This window comes from Scylla paramamosain, chromosome 20, assembly GCF_035594125.1.
Source record: "Scylla paramamosain isolate STU-SP2022 chromosome 20, ASM3559412v1, whole genome shotgun sequence".
In the NCBI taxonomy this organism is placed as follows: domain Eukaryota; kingdom Metazoa; phylum Arthropoda; class Malacostraca; order Decapoda; family Portunidae; genus Scylla; species Scylla paramamosain.
The window spans coordinates 17,307,885-17,330,754 of NC_087170.1; the positions used below are offsets into that span (position 1 = coordinate 17,307,885).

A 22,870-nucleotide genomic window follows, 5' to 3' on the forward strand; every position below is an offset into this window, starting at 1 on the left:
CCATGACGCGTATTGAGGCACACTTGAGGCGACGTGCACTGAATCTGTGTGAGCCTGTCTTGCAACACACTCTTGCTGCCTGCTCGGGGGACACCTCTTTCCCTCTACACATCACTCCACTGTCATTTTATTTCGCCTCTCCCATCCAAGTTATCGCCAGTGCTGGATGGTCATGGTGTCTAGGCAGTGCAGCATTAGGCAGTGTTTATAAAGCAGCCTCATTGCTTAACTCTTCACAAGGAAACCCCCTGCAAAGACCAGGCCCTCTTAGCTGGCGGCCCCGCGGGCAGGACTCCAGCAGGTGTGTTTACCCTTCCCTCATTGGCATTCCTCAGTGTGTTTCAGCGAGGGAGGAGTGAGAGAAGGACAGGGGCTAGGAGGCCTGGACCACCACAAGTAGGACTGACAGACTGAGTGGCAGGGAGGTGGGTGGAGCCAACACGCGAAAGCTTTTGACCTTTGGGAGTGGAATAAAGTGTGTCAAGGCAACTGTGTGAGGGAAGGAGGAGGTGCGAGGGATCACTGCTGCTCCCACCAGACCCACCTGCCCTCACCTGCCTTCCCCCCCTCAGGTAATTTCGCCCTGATAGGCCTATACAACTAATTTCCACGTCTATGATAATATCTGTGCCATATATCTTTGATTTTTTAGCTTGTCACTCTAGTATTTTGGAGGTGTGTGTGTGTGTGTGTGTGTGTGTGTGTGTATGTATGTGTGTGTTTGTTTGTTTGTTTGTTTGTTTGTTTGTTTGTTTATTTATATTGAAACAAAAGCATGGTCATCTCCACCCCTCTAATAATTAATGTGCATTCATCACAAAAAAAAGCAAGATATGATAGAAATGTATTGGACCTCTTAATCCAACAGTTCCTAAAATTTTTTTTTTTAATCCTTGTGACATTAACTTTTTTTTGGTCATTTCTGTGGAAACAAAATAAGTTTAATCAAATCCTATTAACTAGTAGATGCAAATTTTGTTAGTTTAGTTTGAAAGTTAAATCTGGGAAAACGAGTAAGTTTCTGCTTATTAATTTGTGTAAGATGTGTGTAAATGGTACAGCACTATTAATAAGTTAATATTATTTCTTTGTACTAGTACTAGAATATATTAACACTGGTTTGCCGTAATCATAAAATTTTCCTATTCTCTCTCTCTCTCTCTCTCTCTCTCTCTCTCTCTCTCTCTCTCTCTCTCTCTCTCTCTCTCTCTCTCTCTCTCTCTCTCTCTCTCTCTCTCTCTCTCATATGTATCAATATTATTACATCAGCCCAACAAGGAAGTAACCATTTAGTAGATGAGACTCATCCAGCTTGAGGGAAGTCTTTTTGAGCAACCAGGAAATCTGGTGTAACATATGGGGCACCTCAAGCTGGAGATGAGGTCACTCCATAGTTGGTAGCTTTTGTCTAACAGCTGAAGTTCTAGTGTTGTTTCTACTCATGTAGGACTGAAAGTGTTGCTGTGCTGTATGTTACTAACACTTGTCTCTGTATTAGGAAACATATATATTTCATCTTTGTTTTCTGGTAACTTGCCAGGGTACTGAGGGTTAAATTATCAAGTAAATCTTTTCCTTCTATTTACAAGCTGCAGGGAACAATGACCTTATGAGTCTCTAAATAAGTGCTCCAATTTTCTACATGGTAAGGTTCTACAAGGATTGTGCTGTTTGAAAATATATGCCAAAGAAAATTAGGGCTGCATAAGTATTATGATGCTTACGATGTAGTATCAGTATCTCACTGTTCTTTTTCCTATTGGCAATATCACCAAAGGAAGAACTCTCCATTTAGCATAGATAGCATCACAATAAGCTAGACATGATTTGAATATATTTTTGATGGTTGTGGTATTAATGTAAAACATCATTACCAAATGTTACACAGCATCTGCTGGAGTTTCTTGGTATGATAAAGTGTATTAGGTCATAACTCCACCTTACATACCAGTGGCATTGCTACATACTGCTCCAGCTTGTTTGAAAGGTCATAAAAAGCCAAGCAAAAAAGGGTAACCTCAGCACACATTTCCTGGTTCACTCACGGCCTCAAGGTCAGTTCCCATGTACTGGGAGTCAGACCACACCTTTAAGATATGGGGGTTCACCTACTACTTAGTAATGTGAGCTACAGGAAGTGGAAGAAGTGAGAGAGAGAGAGAGAGAGAGAGAGAGAGAGAGAGAGAGAGAGAGAGAGAGAGAGAGAGAGAGAGAGAGAGAGAGAGAGAAAAAACTAATGCTGTTCAAAGGGAATAGGAAAAGTAGCAAAGAGGAAAGAGTACATACATAATTTCATAATATTAATTTTGCTACCTACTCATCAAGGAAGTGAAAAAGAAAGAAAATGTAGAGGATAAAATACATTTTAAAGTATATAGTATGTAAAACTGTAAGCTTAAAAACATACACAGATGATTCCGTCTCATCATCATAGTCCAAAGAAAATCTGGGATGAATACTGGATTGTTACTTTTCTCCTGTAACTGTTTGCCATAAATGCTGCCAGTGAGATATTTATTAAATCACTTCCTGAATTGGACTTGTTAATGCTGTGGAATCTGTACTTAGGATGCTTGAGTAATAAAATTAATGCTACCAAGAGACTTGTTTTGAGAGGATGTGAGTTCTGTGCTGTGTGGATCATAACAGAGTGCAGGTGTTTCAGAATGTCGGAGGAAGTGGAGGTGCTCTCTGGGAATACCCTTTCAGAAGATGTCGAGAAGGTGGTGGAGAAGATTAGCAACACTACAGTGGAATTCCGTGTGCCAAGGGTCAACTGTCCTGAGCATATAGTAAGCATGTACTAGCAATGCATTCTTCTAATATGTATTTGCCTAATTGTAGTGTATAGAACATGAACTATATTCATGTGGTCTTATTAATCTTATCCATGTCTGCTTTTATCTTATCTTTCCTTGAGTTGATATGCACTTCTTTTTGCCATCACCATGTGTGTGAATGATTTTTTTGTGTAACACAAAATTATTGAAATTTGTAATATATATATATATATATATATATATATATATATATCATCATAAGGGAAGTTATATGTAATAAGTGTTTCATCATAATTTTCACAGTTTCATCATATCATTGCCGTTATCAGACTGACCTTCAGCTAGTGATACAAAACAAGATAGGAAGAACCAGGAATACTGACTGAAAAGGTCATTAATGCAACCTTTTGCTGTCTTGGTCACAGTTGTGGTGGCCTGCACACCCTCTGTATCCATGTCATGAATTGAGAAAATTATTATTAAAGCAATGAAAGTTGTCTCCCTTTTCTGGATATATATATGAAGAGTAACATCCATGAGTTATATTTCATGATAATGGATAAAAAACCTGGGAGAATCAAGTTTTTGTGTGATTTGATGCTGCTTAACTTAAAGTCTGATATTAATTACTTTGATTTATTGCTCCTATGTCATTACTCATAGACTGGTCTCTAATCATGGTCATGCTTGTGTTCAAATCTTTTGTCTTTGCTGTGATTTACTCATGAGATTAATTAGACTTTCTGTTCAGTGATATAAGTTACAAACTGGAAATACTTTGACAAGATTTGTAAATGAAATCCTTAAGATTTATGAATTATCTATAGCAACAAAATTCCCTGACAATTATATAAAAAAAAATGTATAAAAAAAGAAATGTGAACTAAGAAAAATTTTTTTTTTTTTAAGTTATAAAAGAATAACATTTCATAAAATATTTCTCCCTTAAAGATATTGGTAGTGGATGTATGCCACGAGGTGGGAAACACACCCTACAGACTTGCTGATGGCTCCAAGTTCTCAGCACTGTACATGGTGAAGCGGGCACTTACCCTCTTTCTGCAAAACAAACATGCCATTGATGCAAGACATAAGTTTGCTTTGGTGTTGCTACATAACATACCAGTGTGGGTAAGTGTATGTAAACTGAATAAATCATATGAATGTATATATTTGTTGATATAGTCTAAAACACTTTATTTTTTTATACACCAACTTATGTCAAATGTAATATTTTCAATGTGATTCAGTGGTACAAAACTACTTAAAATTAACACCAGTCAAATAAAGTACTCAGTGGTTGATCCTTCTGACCAGCCAATAGCAGCTTCCCCAGACACTCTTCTGAATTTTGCTACATGTGCTCTTCTGATTATCTGCTTTCCACCTGTTCCTTTTTATATTCCACAAAAAAAAGTCATGTGTAAGCAATGATCATTTATTCCTTATCAGACACTTTCTTGTCCCTAACTGTAGCTTTGGCAGTCACAACACCATCATGTATATCATAATTTAGTTTGTTAATGGAGTGCTCATCATTTCTAGATTAGCGACTTCACAAGTGATCCTCAGAAAATCATCTCCGATTTAGAATTGGCTGAAGAGAGACCAGCCACCACCCACTGTGACTTGAGCCTCGTGTTTGAACTTATTGCGCACCAGATCTCGCTCCCCAAGTGTTCCAATCCATCTGTTGTGCCTCCTCCATATATGTATAGAACCAGTAAGTCCAGTAAATCGGCCTGAATGTGTTGTAATGTAATTGTTGATTCCATGCTTTCTTGTTAGTCATTTTGATCTCTACAATCTGTGGCCTAGGCTGACATCCTTCAAAGAGATGGGCAGCCAAACCAAGGTGCCTACATGTATTCACACATTTTTGTAGACACACACAAACATACAGATCTTGTGCAGTCATTTGTAAAGCATACATCATTTACCTAATATTGTATTTTTTTACTGCAGTTTTGATTTATGGAAGGTCACACTGTCTGCCACAATTTCTGCATGGAAAGGAGCTCTTCTCTCACCTCATCCAAAGTCCTCACTTTGTCCTTGATGTTTTGTACACCCATGAATCACCTTCAGACAACAACAAGTGTGAAGTGAGTAGATCACTTGCATTAGGTATCAGTTATTGTACATAATTTTATGCAGTATAAAATATCTGCTTTTACTGTATATCTTTCATTATTGTTGATATTTTTATTATTTATTTTCAAGATATTTATCATGTTCTTTGTGTTTAATACTAGAGAATTTTCTAATCCTTATATTTTTATTAACGTATATTTGTAGATCATGCTCTTGGTTCTTAGGTTTTCCATTAAATGACGTCCTTTGTTTTATCGTCTTTCTTGGCTGCCATCCCACATGTATGGGAAATTATTATATTCTATAATATTTTCCATCTGGACCTCACCATCTTTTCTATTACTAACTCACTATTATGGGAGTTGTGTTATGGCTTATGTTATTTATCATCACAGCTGTACAACTTTAATATACAATAAAAATAGGATTTTTCTCAGTTCATCATATATTTACTTATTTTCATAGATAAAAACTTACCTGTACCTTCCACAGGGCATATTTGACTTGCTGTGCGGCCTCGATGAGGGAGGCTGGAGCTATGTATTGGAGGTTTCCCGCAATGCTACAAAGCTTCACAACTATTTTGGCACACTCCTGGCGCATCCCTTTCAGCGTCCCGTACAGAAGGATCTCAGTTACACACTGGTTCCAAAGGATTAACACTTGAGGTTAGAATTTAAGTCCTAACATACCACAAGGTGTGAAATTTTTATACCAAAGGAATGATACATCATGATAACTGATTTAAATCACCTTTGGTACAACATGCACTCCTAGCAATTGTATGCTGTGCCAAATGGTTTGAGATTTATATTTTTTTATGTATGTGTGTGTGTGTGTGTGTGTGTGTATATATATATATATATATATATATATATATATATATATATATATATATATATATATATATATATATATATATATATATATATATATATATATATATATATATATATATATATATATATATATATATTTTTTTTTTTTTTTTTTTTTTTTTTATCAGTTTGGCTACATTATAAAATACCAAAACTACATCAATTAAATTTTAATTCAAGATCTTTTCCCAGTTTATAAAATGATCTTGAATTTATTTAAAAATTGTATTATAATTGTGGATTTAATATCTTTAATGTATAAATATATCTTGTAAGTAAAATAAAGTGATTCGTGACTGTAAATCAAGTTTTCAGAAACTACATTTCATCACCCTCCATACTTCCTAATGAGTGATCACCTTCCAGGACTTTCATCTTGATCTGCAAATAATCTCTGCTGTGTACTTTTCTCCCCTCCATACCAGCATCCCTCAGTACAGGATGCAGACCATTTTCAGTCACACACACACACACACACACACACACACACACACACACACACACACACACACACACACACACACACACACACACACACACACACACAAGACAGGGTTGTCAGCCTTCTGCCAGCCAAGCTGAAGGGTCACAACTCAGTTCATGCTCTGTATGCTATTGTTAGAGTGGACAGGCACCACAACAGGTTGCCTTTTCTGGTGCTGCTTATCTCCCATGGGACACCTGAAGCAGTGAAGTGGGTGAAGAACAGATGTACTCTCCTCAGATGATAGTAGAATTCAGGGTGTTTAGGAGATAGAAGACAATATTTCAACTTTCATCTCGCTTTACCACAATAAACAACACGATATATATTCAACAAGACAGATAACATACATATCATTTGATCCTTGACTGAATGTACCACCAATTATACTTTTGACAAGTTAACATTACTATGTCAGTGATGCTCAGCAAGGCAAATGGTCTGCACATCTAGGTAACTCTCGTTTTCATGGCAAGTTGTTTGTGACTGCTGGGAAAGTTACTTGTCTATACTGAAATACTATGAATCAACAACCTTACAAGATAAGTCCTCTGCACTAATAAGGTTCTTAATATGTTTTATTTGTCAACACTTATGAGATACTTCAGCACTACATTCATTATGCTACAAGATAATAGTGAAGGAACCCACACTCCTCTCATGTCTTGTCTTGCTTCACCATCACTACCCAAAGCCACAGGTTCAAAGTAAGATTTTGGGAGGGTGATACATGGGCAAGTTCTGGTCTGTCACACAGGTTTTATGTAGACACCTTCACCACTTGGTACACTTCTCACACTAACTATAATTTTAGGAGTCAATGAGGTACTCTCCTTTAGTTTTTTACATATTGTCTGAGCAATCATTGCATACCCAAGCAAGCATGCACACTACTCAGAGTGCAACCACTACAATTGATATACATCAGGGACACCAGAAGGAAGGCAATATGACTTGCCCATAATTTTTCCTCTTGGAAGTAGAAGCAATTAATTGAGACTTACAGGTTTGTCCAATAATCAATATTACTTTCAAGGTTATAACCTCAGTTGTCATATTTATTTCCCCCAAAAGAAAGAGCTTTAAGACTCTAAGACTAAGACAAGGCCGCAGTAGTGTTGGGCCTTCTTTGCCTAAAGGGAAAGTGCTAATGATAACCTTGAGGATTATCCTTGAATATTGTGAGACTGGCACCAAGAGGAATGAATTATCTACCTCACACATCTGAGCACACAATCCCTCACCTCCAACACATACACACACACATGGAAAAGGAGAACCACCACCATTAAGGAACAAGAAAAGTTTCTGACTAGTTATCATGTCAACAAACTTTAACATATGAAGTACTTTGACGTGACGACTTTTCCTGCTCTTCTCTTCGACACGGAACTACCACTCAGCCGAAAGCTAGAGGTTACAGATACAGACAGATCACGTTACGAGAAGTATGTGGAAATACAAACCATTTAAATTGTTGACAGATGATTAAATGACCTCAGTTTTATAAAACTATTTGGTCTTCAATTCTCTAAACATCAAGACCAGTAGGTATGCAACAAACCAATGAGGTCTTGGCACAAATTTGAGACTTGCACTAACTTTTCCCATGAAAACAATTATGTAGTTACAACATCGCCCAAGACCCTCAGCAACACACACTGCTGGGTCTGTTCATGCAGGGGGCTGGTACTCCATTACTCCAAAGCTGTATTAACAAAGGCATCATCTATGTACACTGCAATGCATTACTTGAAAGCTCAAATCTGATGAAAAGAAAAAATATACATGTGAATGTATATAAGTATGCTATAACTCACAGCTTCATGGGGCAATTTTTTAAAACCATGATAACTTTTTAAGTAATTGTTATATTCCCTCATAGACTTCAAATATTGCAACCACAGATGCACAGTTTAATTTACATAATTTACAATGTTTCTTATAAAATATCTCACATTATTTAAAAGAAATATTCTGCCAAAAATATATCAATTAAAGCTTGCCATCCCAAAAATATACGATATACATTTATTGCTGTAAAAAAATGTCTTGCAGTAGAACAACTAAGTTCAATGCAACAGTGCATTTGACTACAAATGTATTGGAAAATTAAACAAACTCTAATGAAAACATACAGGTAGACATTCTCTTTTTGGCTCCCAGTGTGTCTTTTACTTGTCTGGAGGAGGATCCTGCACCACAAGGGTACCACGGGTCACTACATTTGTCTAGGCCGTTAAATGAGTGCAATGAGACAACTACGGTGTGGGTGCTTCTATAGTTACAATGATGACGGACATGTATTTACAATGACATGATCATTTGTGACTTGTTGTGTAGCTCCTTGTTTCCCTGCCCAGCATGGGTCACGAGACAGCATTAGGAAGATGTCCTCCTAATAGGAATAAAATGTCCAACCATTTTTTATCAATGTAACTGTCCATCGTTTAACTCCCTTGCGATATGTTGCCTTACACTCTTAAATGCTAGCAATACTGAGGTCCACATGTTTTCAAGAGTTACTAACAGTTACTAAGCATGATCATAATTGGGAGACATATGTTCTCACCCTGCTATAGCCAAATGATAAAATACATGACATTATTTTGATTAATATCACTTAATATCACCAATTCATGAAGTCAATGATTTGTGTATTGCTAGGAAAAAAAATGAAGTATTCAACATTCTTACTAGTGTTTTGTGTTACCATCCCTTAGACTATGTATGTCTACCAATAGGTTCTACTTAACTGTTGTGATTATGCATCCTACCAGTCATTCAATGGCTAACCCAACTGGTAATGGGAAAGGCAGGGGGTCAGCCTACCAATTGTAGTTCTGCAAGGCTGTCCTGAGCTGGGGATCACGCTCCACACCCGCCTCAGGCTTGCTCAAAGGCGGCTCTTTCAATTCTTCCTTAATGTTATTCCTTCCACTCAGCAGATCATCATATGCCTGTAAACACACAATTTTCCTCAGTTCTACTCGGTGTCAAATTAGTGCCTACCGTTCATCATAATGCTGTATTTTAAGCCATACTAATACTTGTTACAAATACTTTTTTAATTATCTATTCCTTGTTCTTAATACCTTGCCTTGTTTATCCCTTAAGGTTGTAGTACCATTTCTGGCCTCTTGGGGCAGGCACTCAGGCCACAAAAATCCTTGACTTACATCCTGTACCCATTCACTGCTTGGTGAACATGGGTACAATTTGTCTAACTGGCCCAGGATTGGAGTCATTTTAACCTTTAATAATTTTTTACTTACTATCTTAAAGAACTGAATTATCCTATAGGGGGATGGGGAAAAATGTTATCAAATGATAATGGTCAATGGGTATGACCATTTTATTCAGTAGCCTTCATATTCCATCTACCTTACCTTTATATGTGTATCATCTTTACTATCACATTCTCTTCATTTCTCTCCATGTGACCAAACCATGTCTGAGTGGTTTTCCAGTCAATATTGTCTTTTAGTCACTAAATAGAAGAAAAAAAAAAATCTGAACTGAATTTTCAAGATCATATGGTTTGCACATGAGGTGACTTGACCAAAGTCACCACCGTACCACCACCAATACTGGGCAAGGTAGAAAATATGTGTGAGAAAACACAGCATGCCAAAGAGATCTACATGCAAAGAAAATAGTATACAAGAGGAGTTGGTGCCTTTTCACTGCTATTCTTGCGCTGGTGTACCACATCCAATGTTATCATTTAGATAACATCAATGAAAAGGGAATTTCAAGGGTTAATGGATATAAAAATCCCATGCACAGCAAGGAGAAGTTAACCATTTTAAAATTAAAGATACTCATTTGAAGGAATGAGCATTTGAGAAAAATATAATAATTCCTATAAACAAATGTACTCAAAAAAAATAAAAAAAAATAAAATAAATAAAAAATAAATAAAAATAAAAATAATCAGTTGGGGTAAAACTAAAAAGGGAACATGAAATGAGGCTGAGGCACTAAGCAGAATGAAGTTTTCATATCTACATTTTCTTTATCATTTGTGGCACTAAGCATCATGAAGCCTATGCATCTATATTTTCTTATTAATTTTTAAGAGCTACAAGTCATCCTGCTCTAGTACTACTCATGCCTCTAGGTACACCATTAGCAAAACTTACCTGGAACCTGTGTTTGATGCTCTCATAATCAGGGCTGAGATCAGGGGAGTTGATGGGGGAGTCCTTGCTAGGGAAGGGACTGGGATTGGTGAAGTAATTTCGGAAGGGATTGGTCTCAGAGAATAGTGGTTGAGTTGGCTGGGTGTCTGTGGAGTAGTTGTATCCACCACCACCACCACTTCCTCCATCCCCACCACCCTGAAGGAAGGGATTGGTGGGGGCACCACCTCCACCTGGTATATCTAACATCCCATTTGTGGCATTATAGGTACCATACCCAGCATCAGAAGCCCCTTCATTCAGTTTCTGGGAGCTCAGGGCTCTAGGGATGGGGTTGGCTGGGACACCGTGTGGAGCCAGGGCTGTTCCTTCCTCAGCCATCTCATGAGGATCTTCTTCAGGTGGCAGGTCGGGCTGGAATCCCACATCTTTCCGGTAGAAGTTGATGAAGATAAAGGCACCCAAGATGACAAGAGAGATGATACCATACGAGCGGAACACAACAGAAGTCCCTGAAATGCCACACAAGCAATTAAAATTTCTCCACTCATGATAATACTTATGAACATGAACAATGAAATCAATTTATGTAAATACAGCCAGAGGATAATTTTGATAAGACATAAGTTTCCTTATATTTATGATCCATAATGGATATACTTAACTGAACTACTCTTAAATGGCCTATAACTGATTAGTAGTAATTTGCAATTAGGTGAGCTCTTTAAGACTGCAGTCCTTCACTAACCTCCAGTACATGTTAAAAAAATCATCTCTTTTCTGGTAAACTCGAGAACTCTCTGCCTCCTGTATTTCCTCCTTCCTATAACTTGAACTCTTTCAAGAGGGAGGTTTCAAGACACTTATCCTTCAATTCTGGATGTTCCTTTGTGACCTATAAAATCTTGCCGAAAAATCATTTGTATACCAGGCTAACATGGTCTTGGCTATGACCCAAGCATACTGGCTAATTGCTCCACTATTAGATAAATTTCAATAAACAATTAATTAACTAAATCAATTAATCAATAAAACAGAGTGATATTTATTTAAATATATGTAATGGGAATCATCCACTTAAAAGCAATAAATACCAAAACATCCCAAGTAGAGAAGTGTTAGAAATTACCAAAGAAGTTGACAAAAATCCCTCCAATGATGGCACCACAGCCCCTGCCAAAGCCATGATGGATGCCCTGCAGGACACCCTGTGAGGAGCAGCGCAAGTGAGCAGGTGTGTTGTGGGCAATGTAGGAACAGCAGGCGGCCCACACTGCTGCATGGGTAATACCTGCAACACAACATCAGTTTCATATCATCCATGATGCACAGATGCTATCTATTGCTAAGAGTTATTGTTCTAGGGCAAATGCAAAATTAGAAACAATTACATTAAGTTTAATACTAAAAAAATAAGAAGTCAAAGGTTCTCAGGCTCATAATTACTTAGAATGTAATACTACAACTGTAATGACAAAGATGTAATCAACTCTCAGTGAAGTGCCCTCAGTACTCACCCTGAATAAACTCAAAGGGAAGAACCCACCAAGGATTCCTCATCCAGGAAATGTAGAGAAAACGCAGGACATTTCCAGTCAGCCCTACACACAGGACCTGCACGCAACATGATTTACACTTGACACATGACACATGACTAACTCAGAGCAAAATGACAAAGTAAAACCAAAGTTCACTTTTCTGAGATTGAAAACTGTTGATATCTTGAATTTTCATCAACTTCAATTAATATCCTCTCCAGAAGCTTACATCAAAATAACCATCCATTCATTAAAGGCTGTCTCCAGCTAATCTCATGGAAGATGCTGTTCCATGTCAACAGTTATCAAGTGAATTAAGGCTAATTACATACATAAGCACATTCATATATATGAGCATACTGTGGTACTCTTATGTTCACATTTGATGACACATTTGGTAATACAAAAGTAGTTGAAAACACAGACATACACACACACTTCAATATGCACACACACACTTCAATATACACACACACACACATACACACATACACATACATACACCTTACCTTCACGTGGCCAATTTGGGTGATAAGTCTGAAGCTAAAGAAGTAAGCAAAAATCTCAGAGATGTGATTCATGATGCTGGCAATACCAAACACAGTGGGAGTACCTCCATAGTCCTGGCAAAGGAAAAAATGCAGTGAGTGAATCAGTTATAAGGCACATATTTGAAAGAAATGTTTCTGTGTAGAAAGGAAACAGTACTGGTGAATTTATATATGCAATCTATTCAAGTAATACTTCAAATTTCAATTCAAACATGGCTAACTCCAAAGTATCAACCTCTCAAACTTACCTGAAGATGCCAGAAGAGGAAGGCAAAGATCAAACCAATGCCAAAGCCCATCCACCAGGCCACAAAGAGGAAGGCTCCACACCGCAAGTTCTTAAACTCTTTGAGAACCACAAACCACTCAGGCATCTCCTTCATAGTTTGGGCAAAGATCTTGGTCTGAAAAGGGAGAATAAGTCACCCACCTAACCAACACTTCTTAACAGGAATTTCTATGTTATGAGTTCTGCTAATTATGTATATACACTATTTTTAACTATCCACACTGATAATGATGACTTTGAAATCTACAGTTCTAACAGAAAATAAATAATTCTAAGAAAACTTTGTAACTATTAATATCTATAGCCATAATAAAACATACTTTGATAGTCCCAATGGCTTCATCAATTTTCTGCCGCTGAGACTTGTGCTCTTGCAAGGGTATCTTTGGTTCATTCCAGGGACGGGGCCCATTGTCTACGGGCTCCTTCACTTCCTCCTGGACTGCACTTGGCATCGGCTCTGAATAGTCAAACTGGACCAGAGAAATTCAGTCAAACATCGGATAACATGAATCAAAGTTACCTACATACTGTCTCTAAAAATCCTTGGAATGAGCAGAGGCGTATTCAGTCTACCTGCCGTCCTCAGTCCACAAATGATTTTTATCTAATCCTGGAAGTACGACAAATAGTAATCATATTATTTCTAAACTCCATTATGCTACAAGGCTATTCATTGACTGACACAATTTTATGATTAGGTAATTTGAGATGAATATGAATGTGTACTGGGACAGCCAGTGAACTAACCTTGAACTGGGAAGCTGTGATGAAGGCACAACCCATGAGGACACTGAAGACTGCAAAACAGATGGTGTAGTTCCTTTCCTTTTCATGGGGTTTGCAAGGGTGGTCAGGGAAGGCGGTGGAATGGTCCAGAGCAATGCCCACGAAAAACATAGCCAGACCCCAGCCCAGGGAGCCAAACATCCTCTGCCGCCCATAGTGGTCTGCTTCGTCCCCAAGATATGTAAGCACCTGCCGGAGGATATTATTTGTTTCTGTCCACATGCTTTAAAGTATTAATCTACATGGCTTGGGCGCAAAACTGGAATTGCAATGACGTGTGTATTAGCATGTCGATCTGTGATTTTCTGTGATAATGATTTCTCTGAGTTAGAGTCATTGTCATCCATACTTTTTTTCTGTCATTTATTGTATTGTGGAGTTCCTGCCAAAAATAATTTCAATTTGTCTATATTCTACAACGAAATGACAATAAAGTTATCTAAGCAGTGGGGGCCTCGTGGCTTACCGCGGAGTCAGCGAGAGTGATGGCGGGGCTGCTGAAGAACTCCCCAATGACCACCACCAGCAGCAGCAGGAAGAATACTTTCTGCACGTCAGAGGACTTGTACACGATGCTTGAGAAGGGAGGGGACAACAGTGCCTCTTCAGCTCCATGAAACTGGTCGAAGTTCACCTGAATTTTATATTTAGTTAGTTCCTGCGTAAGCTGTCACATGTCTACAGCACCAGGCGGCAGGCACAGCTGAGGGCTGAGGCGCCGCCGCGCCAGTCAGCTGAGCCGTGGCCTGCCAGCTGGTTTGCGCGAGGCGGTGCATTTATTCCTTGTAAAATAATAATAATAATAATAATGATAATAATAATAATAAGTATTCTACCATCCATTCTTAATAACGCTCCCTTAACGAGATATTATTTAAAATTATTTCTTAAAGAAATCTTTGGAAAAGGACTCACGGTGTAGTGGACAACGTGGGGCGACTTGCCAGTGACGTGGTCTGGGGGGAGCGGCGTCTCGTCTCTCTTCCTCCTCCTTTTCGCGATACTTGGCATGCTGAGAGGAATGCTGTCCCACTGGAATGTTTCTCCCATCCTCATGCCCGGAGAGGTAAAGTGCTCGTCAGAGGCGACGGGAAGATTCACGCCCATGAAGGCCTCGTCAAGCTCAGGATTGGTGATGAAGAAGTCATCTTGAGTCACGCTCCTTTTGTGCATAGGCTGTAGTGATCAAGGCACGCCTGTGTTACTAGGACATTAATACCCAAGATCTGAGTAAAGTGCAAAACATTTGCCATCAGAGACACCGCTAAGATCTTGAAAGTCAAAATGTTTAAGTTATGATGTAATGAATACAATAGATGTAAGACAGACACTGATTATCCACCTGCAGATCCCAATAAATGAAAAAAAAAGAAAGCTTTGTGTTACATTGTTTGGACTCAATAACGGCAATTTCTTGTAACACAGTAGTCTGAAACGCTCTGTTCTCTCACCACGATTATTTTCAAAGACCAGAGATGATTTGTGGAGTTCTCGAGAGTGTTTCACTTGTTAATGATGTATAAATCTTGCCACTTAAACAGTAAAAACAACCATAAAAACCTATGTAACTTCAATTAAATCCTTTTGAATGTAATGGATGTGCGGCGCGTTTAAGTGTTTCAGTGGTTCACACACACACACACACACACACACACACACACACACACACACTCTCTCTCACATCATCGAAATGACAGCAGGAACAGAGCTGTATTTCATAATTCTCATGTCAGTAAAAAGAAATATATCCAAGTGCTGTTATATAAAATAAAATTATAATAGGAAAAAACTGTGACCTCGTGTCCAGAACCAGCGCCGCCAGTGTCTGCCACGCAATTACTGAATGTGAAGCTGCTACCACAAATAATAATGTGGGAGGCGAATGTCGACGAAGAGTAAAACAAGGCGACTCTGGGAACTTATGATCATTGATTATGATAACACCCATCAGGCGTTGTTGCTCTTGTAATGTAAGAAGAAAAGTCTTTGAATTGGAAGTCATTCTGTACAATGAGGACTAGAGAAGAAATAGATGGGGAAACCAATGGTATTCAAACATACGAGTATACATATAGATATAACAGACTGCTTATACCGTTCTGGCACCATTCTATCTTTGTGGCTGGTCAGTTAGGGAATTGTGAAATAAAGGCACTTGCACGAACACCGAAGAACTTTGTTGTGCGGTTTCAAGATTGAGTCATCAAAAACCTCCTTTGCAATTTCAGTTAACGCGTTTACTGAAGATCCATGTAAACTGACACACACACTACTATCACAACTTTTCGCTAATTTTGAACAACGAATCCAAGGATAGTGTATTATAACAGATATGGGCACATGAGAGAGAGAGAGAGAGAGAGAGAGAGAGAGAGAGAGAGAGAGAGAGAGAGAGAGAGAGAGAGAGAGAGAGAGAGAGAGAGAGAGAGAGAGAGAGAGAGCATTGCAACACTCAGCAAACACGTCTGGAAGTGATATCACAGAAGGAATCGAGCTGAAACAATACATTGCGTGACACTACACATGCTCTCGTGCCTGCAGTGACATAACCATCTGAGTTATGATGATTATCACCTCCTCATCACCTCTGAACATGCCTAAGGAGGAGAGCTCTCGTCCCCTACTCATACCACCCCTTCAAGTAACACGATACTTCCACGCCACTCTTTTCCCCCTACCGAGCAGTGACACACGATACACATAAAATGAGGTAAAGCCAACTCGCCTCTTTCTGACACAGTCTCGGATCAGGCCCCTGACATTGATCGTAAATTATGGGCCGGTGTTCCCAGCCCCCCACCTGACCAAAGGCTGTCACTTGAATCTTGGATCAGGGCTAAGGGGAGGAGTAGGGAAAGCTCATCAAGCATCCCCCTCTCCCCTCCCCCGCTTCCTGCCGCGTTTCCCCGGCTAACCCCTCCACTCCCCTCTCAAGTAATTGCCAGCCAGAGGAAAGTGGGAGGAGCGGAGGGAGACTTGCACAGCCGCACAGCCCCACCAACGCATCCCAGTAAACCACGCTACGGAGGAAAAGTGCTCTTTGCCGCATCGCTCTTTGTCCCCCTCCCCCCCCCCTCTCTCTGTCTCTCTCTCTCTCTCTCTCTCTCTCTCTCTCTCTCTCTCTCTCTCTCTCTCTCTCTCTCTCTCGCTCGGGGTCAGTAACACGTCATGAGGAGAGAGAGAGAGAGAGAGAGAGAGAGAGAGAGAGAGAGAGAGAGAGAGAGAGAGAACAGAACTTTCAATTAAATAAATAATAATAATAATAATAATAATAATAATAATAATAATAATAATAATAATAATATTATTATTATTATTATTATTATCATTATTATTATTTAGTTATTACAAAAATAAAGTAAAAATAAAACTGAATATGGTACCAAAGTTAAGAGTGAAGCTGCAATTACAGTATAAAAAAAAAATCTAATCACAACAGTGCAGGCAGAACGCACCCTGGAGTAGGGGACCTCAAGAATGTGGTGTGTGCCATTGAAGCTGACACAAGAGGTGGCTGCAGGCTCGATGAAACCAATAGCCAGGGTAGAGAGGATCCAGGAACCCACAGCACACAACAGCATGGTCTTGCCCTTCTGGAACCTGCGTGTGGCAAGTCCAGATAGACGGGCATGAGTAAACGTTCCAGCACTAAGCTTTGAGTCTCGTCAATGATTAAACCGTCATCAGCAAATTAAAGTTAAGTAAATAAATAAATAAAAAGTCATGATTAGTATTGTACCTATTACTGTGAATTCCTCAATACATAAGTTTTCCGAGATAAGCGTTACGTTTTTAATTTGTAGACAAGCTGATGTATTCTAACAATGAAACTTACTGATTCAATGAATTGTGAAGGTGCACAAGAAACAAGTATGGCAGTACATGGGAAGTCACGAAAAAATGTGGACTAGTTCATAATAATGAAGGTATGTAGAAAGAACTGTGGGACTCACTTGTCGGCGATGGAGCCCCAGAATGGAGCGGCGATGAACTCCACGAATGGCCTGATGCCGATGAGCACGCCGGTCTGGAAGGGGTTCATGCCCATTTGTTTGAAGTATACGGCCATCAGAGGGAAGAGTGACCCGAAGGCGGAGAAGAAGAAGAAATAGAAGGTCTTAGCAATGAGTAATTCCTGGTTCACGTTGTTACAGAACATATCGATGATGTCGGATCGCCCACGGATCTTGTGGGTGGATTCCTTGGGCTCTGGGTAGGCTGTAGGGTCAACTTCCCCATGGGCTTCGGGATCCACGTAGGGCCGCGACCCAGGCACGGCAGGCATACCTTGAGGGTTATTCTGTGGTGCATTTGCTGGATCTATGTAGAACTGCCCTCCACCCTGCTGCTGCTGCTGCTGCTGCTGCCCCATACCATACCCTTGGTAGTTGTCGTTCCGAACGGAGTCCATTTTGTAGTTTAGAAATGGCGTCCTCTGACTTTCAGGGGGTGGAGGACTTGTGAGTTGCTAAATGCTATGTTCTGACAGCATTAGGGAGTGTATCACCAGACCTAACTCAGCCTGAGGAGAGGCTGCAGGCCTCTGGCTCGATCTCTTGTGGGTGAAAGATAGCTTTCACAAGAACCCGGGTCGATACCAAGAGTCAAGTTTAGGGGAAAGCGAGGCGGTGCGGACACTTCCCTGCAGCCGTCACTGGATGGTACGAACACTTGTCACCTCTGCAGTGATTTTCACAGTAGTCCAAACACTGAGTGTGACACAAATTGGAATGGAGCGCGGTGAGTTTTGGCTCGAGGAAGGCGGAGAGCGCCTCACTCAGTCTCCTCAGGCAAACCTCGCTGCGCACGCGTTGACCTTAATCTCTCCCATTCACACTTTATTTTCGATAATATTTCCACTCGAGATATAGACGGAAATTAAAGTAAAACCTACTGCCGTATTATTTATTCTCTTGTTTTTTTTTTATAGCAGTAATCAAGCCTCACTTAGACATAAAACTGAACATTAAATCGCTAGCAGTGTATGGCAGCGCCTGCGGGATTCTGAGATCGATAGCAGCAGTTGGCTCATTGGGGCCGAGTGGCAAGCTGCCCAGCACTCGTGGGTGTAACCCTTTATTCATCTTAGGCACGTCCATTGGTCTCGACCTTTAACCATTAGATTTATGTATGAAATTCATCATTCTCTGAGCCAAGTTTCCTCATACTGAACTCTTAACTGGAATTGTATCGTTAATCCTTAGATGTCTGAAACTATTTGGATTTTTTTTCTTTTATATGTTCATACCGAGGTCTTATTTGCAAATATGTGCTCTCTATTCTTCAATGGAGATGGCAATGACCAGGACGTTTCATGTGTGGCACGCCTAAATATTTGATTTTTTTTAGTGGCGCGCCTTATACAGTACCGCCCACCGAGTCACCGACCTCCCCGGGTGAGCATTAAGGAAGACAATTCGTGCGTGTGGGAGGAACCACCACCCCAGCAGGCACAGTTCATAGCTGCAATTTCAGTGACAATGGTCTTCAATAATTACCCGTGCATTATATCTCGTTGTTTATATTTAGTTATAAATGTATGGTCCTTATCAATTTTTATCTTTTATATATATATATATATATATATATATATATATATATATATATATATATATATATATATATATATATATATATATATATATATATATATATATATATATATACACTTTTTAATAACAGTTGACTCGACTTTGAACAATTTAGAGAAGGATGCGAAATTACTTTTTTTTTTGTTCAGATTGTATTTAACAGAACAACATAATTACAATGATTATCACTAGTAAGTAGTAATCAGGGAGGGAGGTAAGGAAAATCATTATGGGATATTCAGTAATTTCTAAAAGTCGTTAAATTTTTTTACACAGATGAATGAGAGACTTTCGATTGTGCACAGCCCCTGGAAACAAATAGAGCCAAAGTCCACATAACAACAGCAATCTTATACAATTAACATTATTGTCTGACATTGTGCGTCTGGCGCCTCTTCACAACACCCGGGTTTTTTTGGTAGTGAATTATATTGTTAATGCAATGCAAGCAGCGTCACACAGCACCCTGAGTAAAAGGGCGTGAAATCATTATCTGGTTTTTCCCAAAACATAGCGTCAAAATCCCGTAGTGATTTTCCCGTATAATATTTTTTCCCCTTCATATGACTACTATTACAGTTATTTTTCAGATCTGTCACCGCTATAATCACATAAAAAGACGTCAAATAAACTATACACAAGGTACGTTCTGTAACAAGACAAATGCGAAAGTATAAAAATAACATTCGAAAGGAGGTATTATAATTGCTGAGAATTCAACAGCAGGGTATATTCATATTACCCTATCAAGTGAAGACGAGTACGCATAAACCAAATAATGAGTACATAAAACAGTAAGGAGGAAGGCTTAAAGGGAAGCTATTCTTACCAAAAGATAGAAGCTATAAACTTTAACATCAATGAAGGGCCTGCGGGGTTACAAGAGTCTGGTATCCCCCTCGGCGCCGCCACTGGCTTTTTTTTTTTTTACAGGTGACCAAGCCGGCGCCTGCCAGCCGGAGCTTGATAAGAGATGAACGCAGCGCTACTAAATGACCGGTGGAAAGTGGTGGGTTTATGGAGGAAGTGCCAGCCTAAATTATTTCAAGGACACCTGCACACGCACGAAAGGAAGAAGTGCGAAGCGGTGCCTGTGGCGGTCATCGCTAAAAGAGTTGTTTACCAAGTCATAACCATCATGCAATTTCAGTCTGCGTGTTTCGCTCGTCTTGGGTCGTAAGACATATTTGTTGTCACTGTGAGAGGTGACATGAAAACCTTGACGAAGGTCATTTCACAAAATGTGTTGATTAGGTTCCTCCTGCAATCCCAGTGTTGCCAACACGTTCATACTAAAACTTGAAAATCTCTCTCTCTCTCTCTCTCTCTCTCTCTCTCTCTCTCTCTCTCTCTCTCTCTCTCTCTCTCTCTCTCTCTCTCTCTCTCTTAAAATCGTTAAACTAAAAAAAAAAAAAAAACATTGAATTACACTTAATTTGAATTATCATAATGATAAAAAAAATAAAAAAAATAAAAATGTACATAATTACGTGCACTGATTTTGCCTGTATCCCTAACGCATTACTTGCACCACAAAGCTAAATGTATATATGTAATCTCCATCATTCTTTACAGATAGTATACGAGTTTATTGAATATGAGGACAATGCACATTTGCTTCCCAAAAACTATTAGTATTACTTATAGTAAATTCATGGTAGCCTTTTACTTTATTCTGAACAGTTAACACCAAATGTCCTTATAGAAATAAAGATAAGTTCAAGCAAGTGCCGCAACTGATAAGTTTATTGTTTGTTGATTTTTATTGCTCGGAGGAAAGCACTTTAAATGATGGGAAACGAATGCGTGCTGCACTCGTCGAAGCACGTCACTATTTCCCCTGTTCTCACCCTCTCCTACACATTTCTCCCCTACAGGAGCTTTACCAATTCTCTGCCCCTAAATTTTACAAACTGGTGCATGTTTTTTTGTCGTAGCTTTCGGTGCTTTCAGTTCATTTGGGCCCCACGTGGAACACGTAGTTGAGCCAAACACACATGACATTCTCTCACTGATCAGTTCACACGTGTTTAACCATCATCAGCACATTCACCACCACTATATATATGCAACACCTGTGTTCAACTTGATATATAGCAAGTGCTGATCTTTAAACAGCTACACAAAAATCCGAAATGGTGTATCTTGTGAGAACATCCACAATAGACAACTGGCGAGTGGGAACTGCGGCGCGGAATGCAGAATCATGATTATTAAGCAGCCTGGGGCGGGAAGGGGCGTGTATGAAAAAAAAAAAAAAAAAAAAAACTTGGTTAGAACGCGTCCTCTGTATGACAAAGGCTCCAGGAAGTGATGAGAAGCAAAACGGACAAGGACAAAAGGACAGTGTGTCCTTTGAGTGTCCCATGATTGCCTTTCCACTGGTTAAGGGAGGGAAGGGAGGGGCAACGGATGTGTAAATGTTCAAAGCAAAATCACAGAAAAAAAGTTATATATAGATTAACTTCTTATTAAACTGCAAAACTTATCAACTAAATACCAATATACTAAAAAAATGTCACACTTATCACCACTTCAAACACCAGCTGATTCAGTCCATTCTCACAGTGCAAGTGGAACTCAAAATGCCTTTAGCTACACACTACAAAGGTGTTCACATACTTTGTCAAGACTGAAATATAGGGTGCACAACAAGTTTGCTTCTATTGAGAATACTACACCAACCTCACAATAGTGCCTCCATTTTGGGAGTGTGTGAGGAGCAATTAATTTATTTTCTGAACCAAAGTTTGGGTGCATAAAGTGTCCATACAGCATAGATTTGAAACCTTGACCTTTCATCTAGTTCAGAAGCAAACTTAAGATAGAAGTTATTGAGAATATTTTGTTCACATTTTTGCCTTGGACATCCATTGCCTAAGAGTATGAAGTACCTCCTTATAAATCATCAACAATAAGATTAACAACATTTACATCCTTTATAAGGCACTGACACAATAGTTGGAGATAACAAGGTAAATAAATTATACCATTATCTACATTAAGGATACTTCTCTATGAAATTATGGCCGCCTGCAAATTATTATTAATACTATTTTTATTTATTTATTTTTCTGAGGATAATCCCTTCAATGTAAATTTAGATAGATCATTGTAATAAAGTACCATTAATTCATACTATTTCATACATATGACAAAATCATACATCTTTGCTGTGGGCACAATCTTATCTCACTCACCATTAATGTCTATACTTTTCCTGGACATGGAATGCCCTAATGAACATTATTTATACTTTCTTACAAACAATATAATTTCATTGATGCTTTTTTTTAAATACAGCACAAACTAACTGCTAGTTGACCAAAAACTCATTATAAATACTTGTAACTTTTACTTACTCATTTCCTCCCTTACTTGACTCCTATTTAAGCAAATGATTCCCAGTAGCTGAAAGTAAATAATTTAACATGAATTGGTGGTCTGGGTAACAATTACCATATTTCTGTTGTTCCTTTTAGTTATGCAGTCAAGCTAATTAAAAAGACATGCTCTACATCCTTTAAGATATCAGTAGCAACATTTTAGTCATTCTGTGCAAAGATGTTAACATTACAACATACTCAACATAAATGCAAATTAGGGATTACAGCTGTAACAAATACCAAATACTATAAGCATGACTGGAAATCTTGTTAGAAAATTTTGCATTCCAGACTCATTTACATAACAATGAGAGAGAGAGAGAGAGAGAGAGAGAGAGAGAGAGA

At 38.9% G+C, this 22,870-nt stretch overlaps 2 protein-coding genes across 9 annotated transcripts; one reads left to right on the plus strand and one right to left on the minus strand.

Moving 5' to 3' along the window:
* Positions 1-2: 2 nt before the first annotated feature.
* Positions 3-11,485, plus strand: LOC135110511 (BRISC and BRCA1-A complex member 1-like). 7 transcript variants are annotated; one of them, XM_064022889.1, is made up of 7 exons: positions 3-301; positions 2,657-2,792; positions 3,732-3,911; positions 4,326-4,503; positions 4,746-4,885; positions 5,367-5,542; positions 10,650-11,485. In XM_064022889.1, the coding sequence occupies exons 1-6, from the start codon at positions 3-5 to the stop codon at positions 5,532-5,534; spliced, it is 1,101 nt and encodes a 366-aa protein (XP_063878959.1). In that variant the 3' UTR covers positions 5,535-5,542; positions 10,650-11,485. The 7 variants fall into 7 exon arrangements, with proteins under 7 accessions (XP_063878959.1, XP_063878960.1, XP_063878962.1 ...); XM_064022890.1 differs by having other exon boundaries at positions 10,783-11,485; XM_064022892.1 differs by having other exon boundaries at positions 2,666-2,792; positions 10,783-11,485.
* Positions 6,519-22,805, minus strand: LOC135110507 (major facilitator superfamily domain-containing protein 6-like). Of its 2 annotated transcripts, XM_064022883.1 has the most exons (13): positions 21,215-22,805; positions 17,502-18,257; positions 17,004-17,148; positions 14,464-14,724; positions 14,015-14,182; positions 13,510-13,737; positions 13,080-13,232; positions 12,719-12,874; positions 12,429-12,542; positions 11,899-11,995; positions 11,511-11,672; positions 10,382-10,893; positions 6,519-9,196 (listed from the first exon to the last, which is right to left on the minus strand). In XM_064022883.1, the coding sequence occupies exons 2-13, from the start codon at positions 17,957-17,959 to the stop codon at positions 9,065-9,067; spliced, it is 2,586 nt and encodes an 861-aa protein (XP_063878953.1). In that variant the 5' UTR covers positions 17,960-18,257; positions 21,215-22,805; the 3' UTR covers positions 6,519-9,064. The 2 variants fall into 2 exon arrangements, with proteins under 2 accessions (XP_063878953.1, XP_063878954.1); XM_064022884.1 differs by lacking the exon at positions 21,215-22,805 and having other exon boundaries at positions 10,659-10,893; positions 17,502-18,442.
* Between the last annotated feature and the right edge of the window lie 65 nt (positions 22,806-22,870).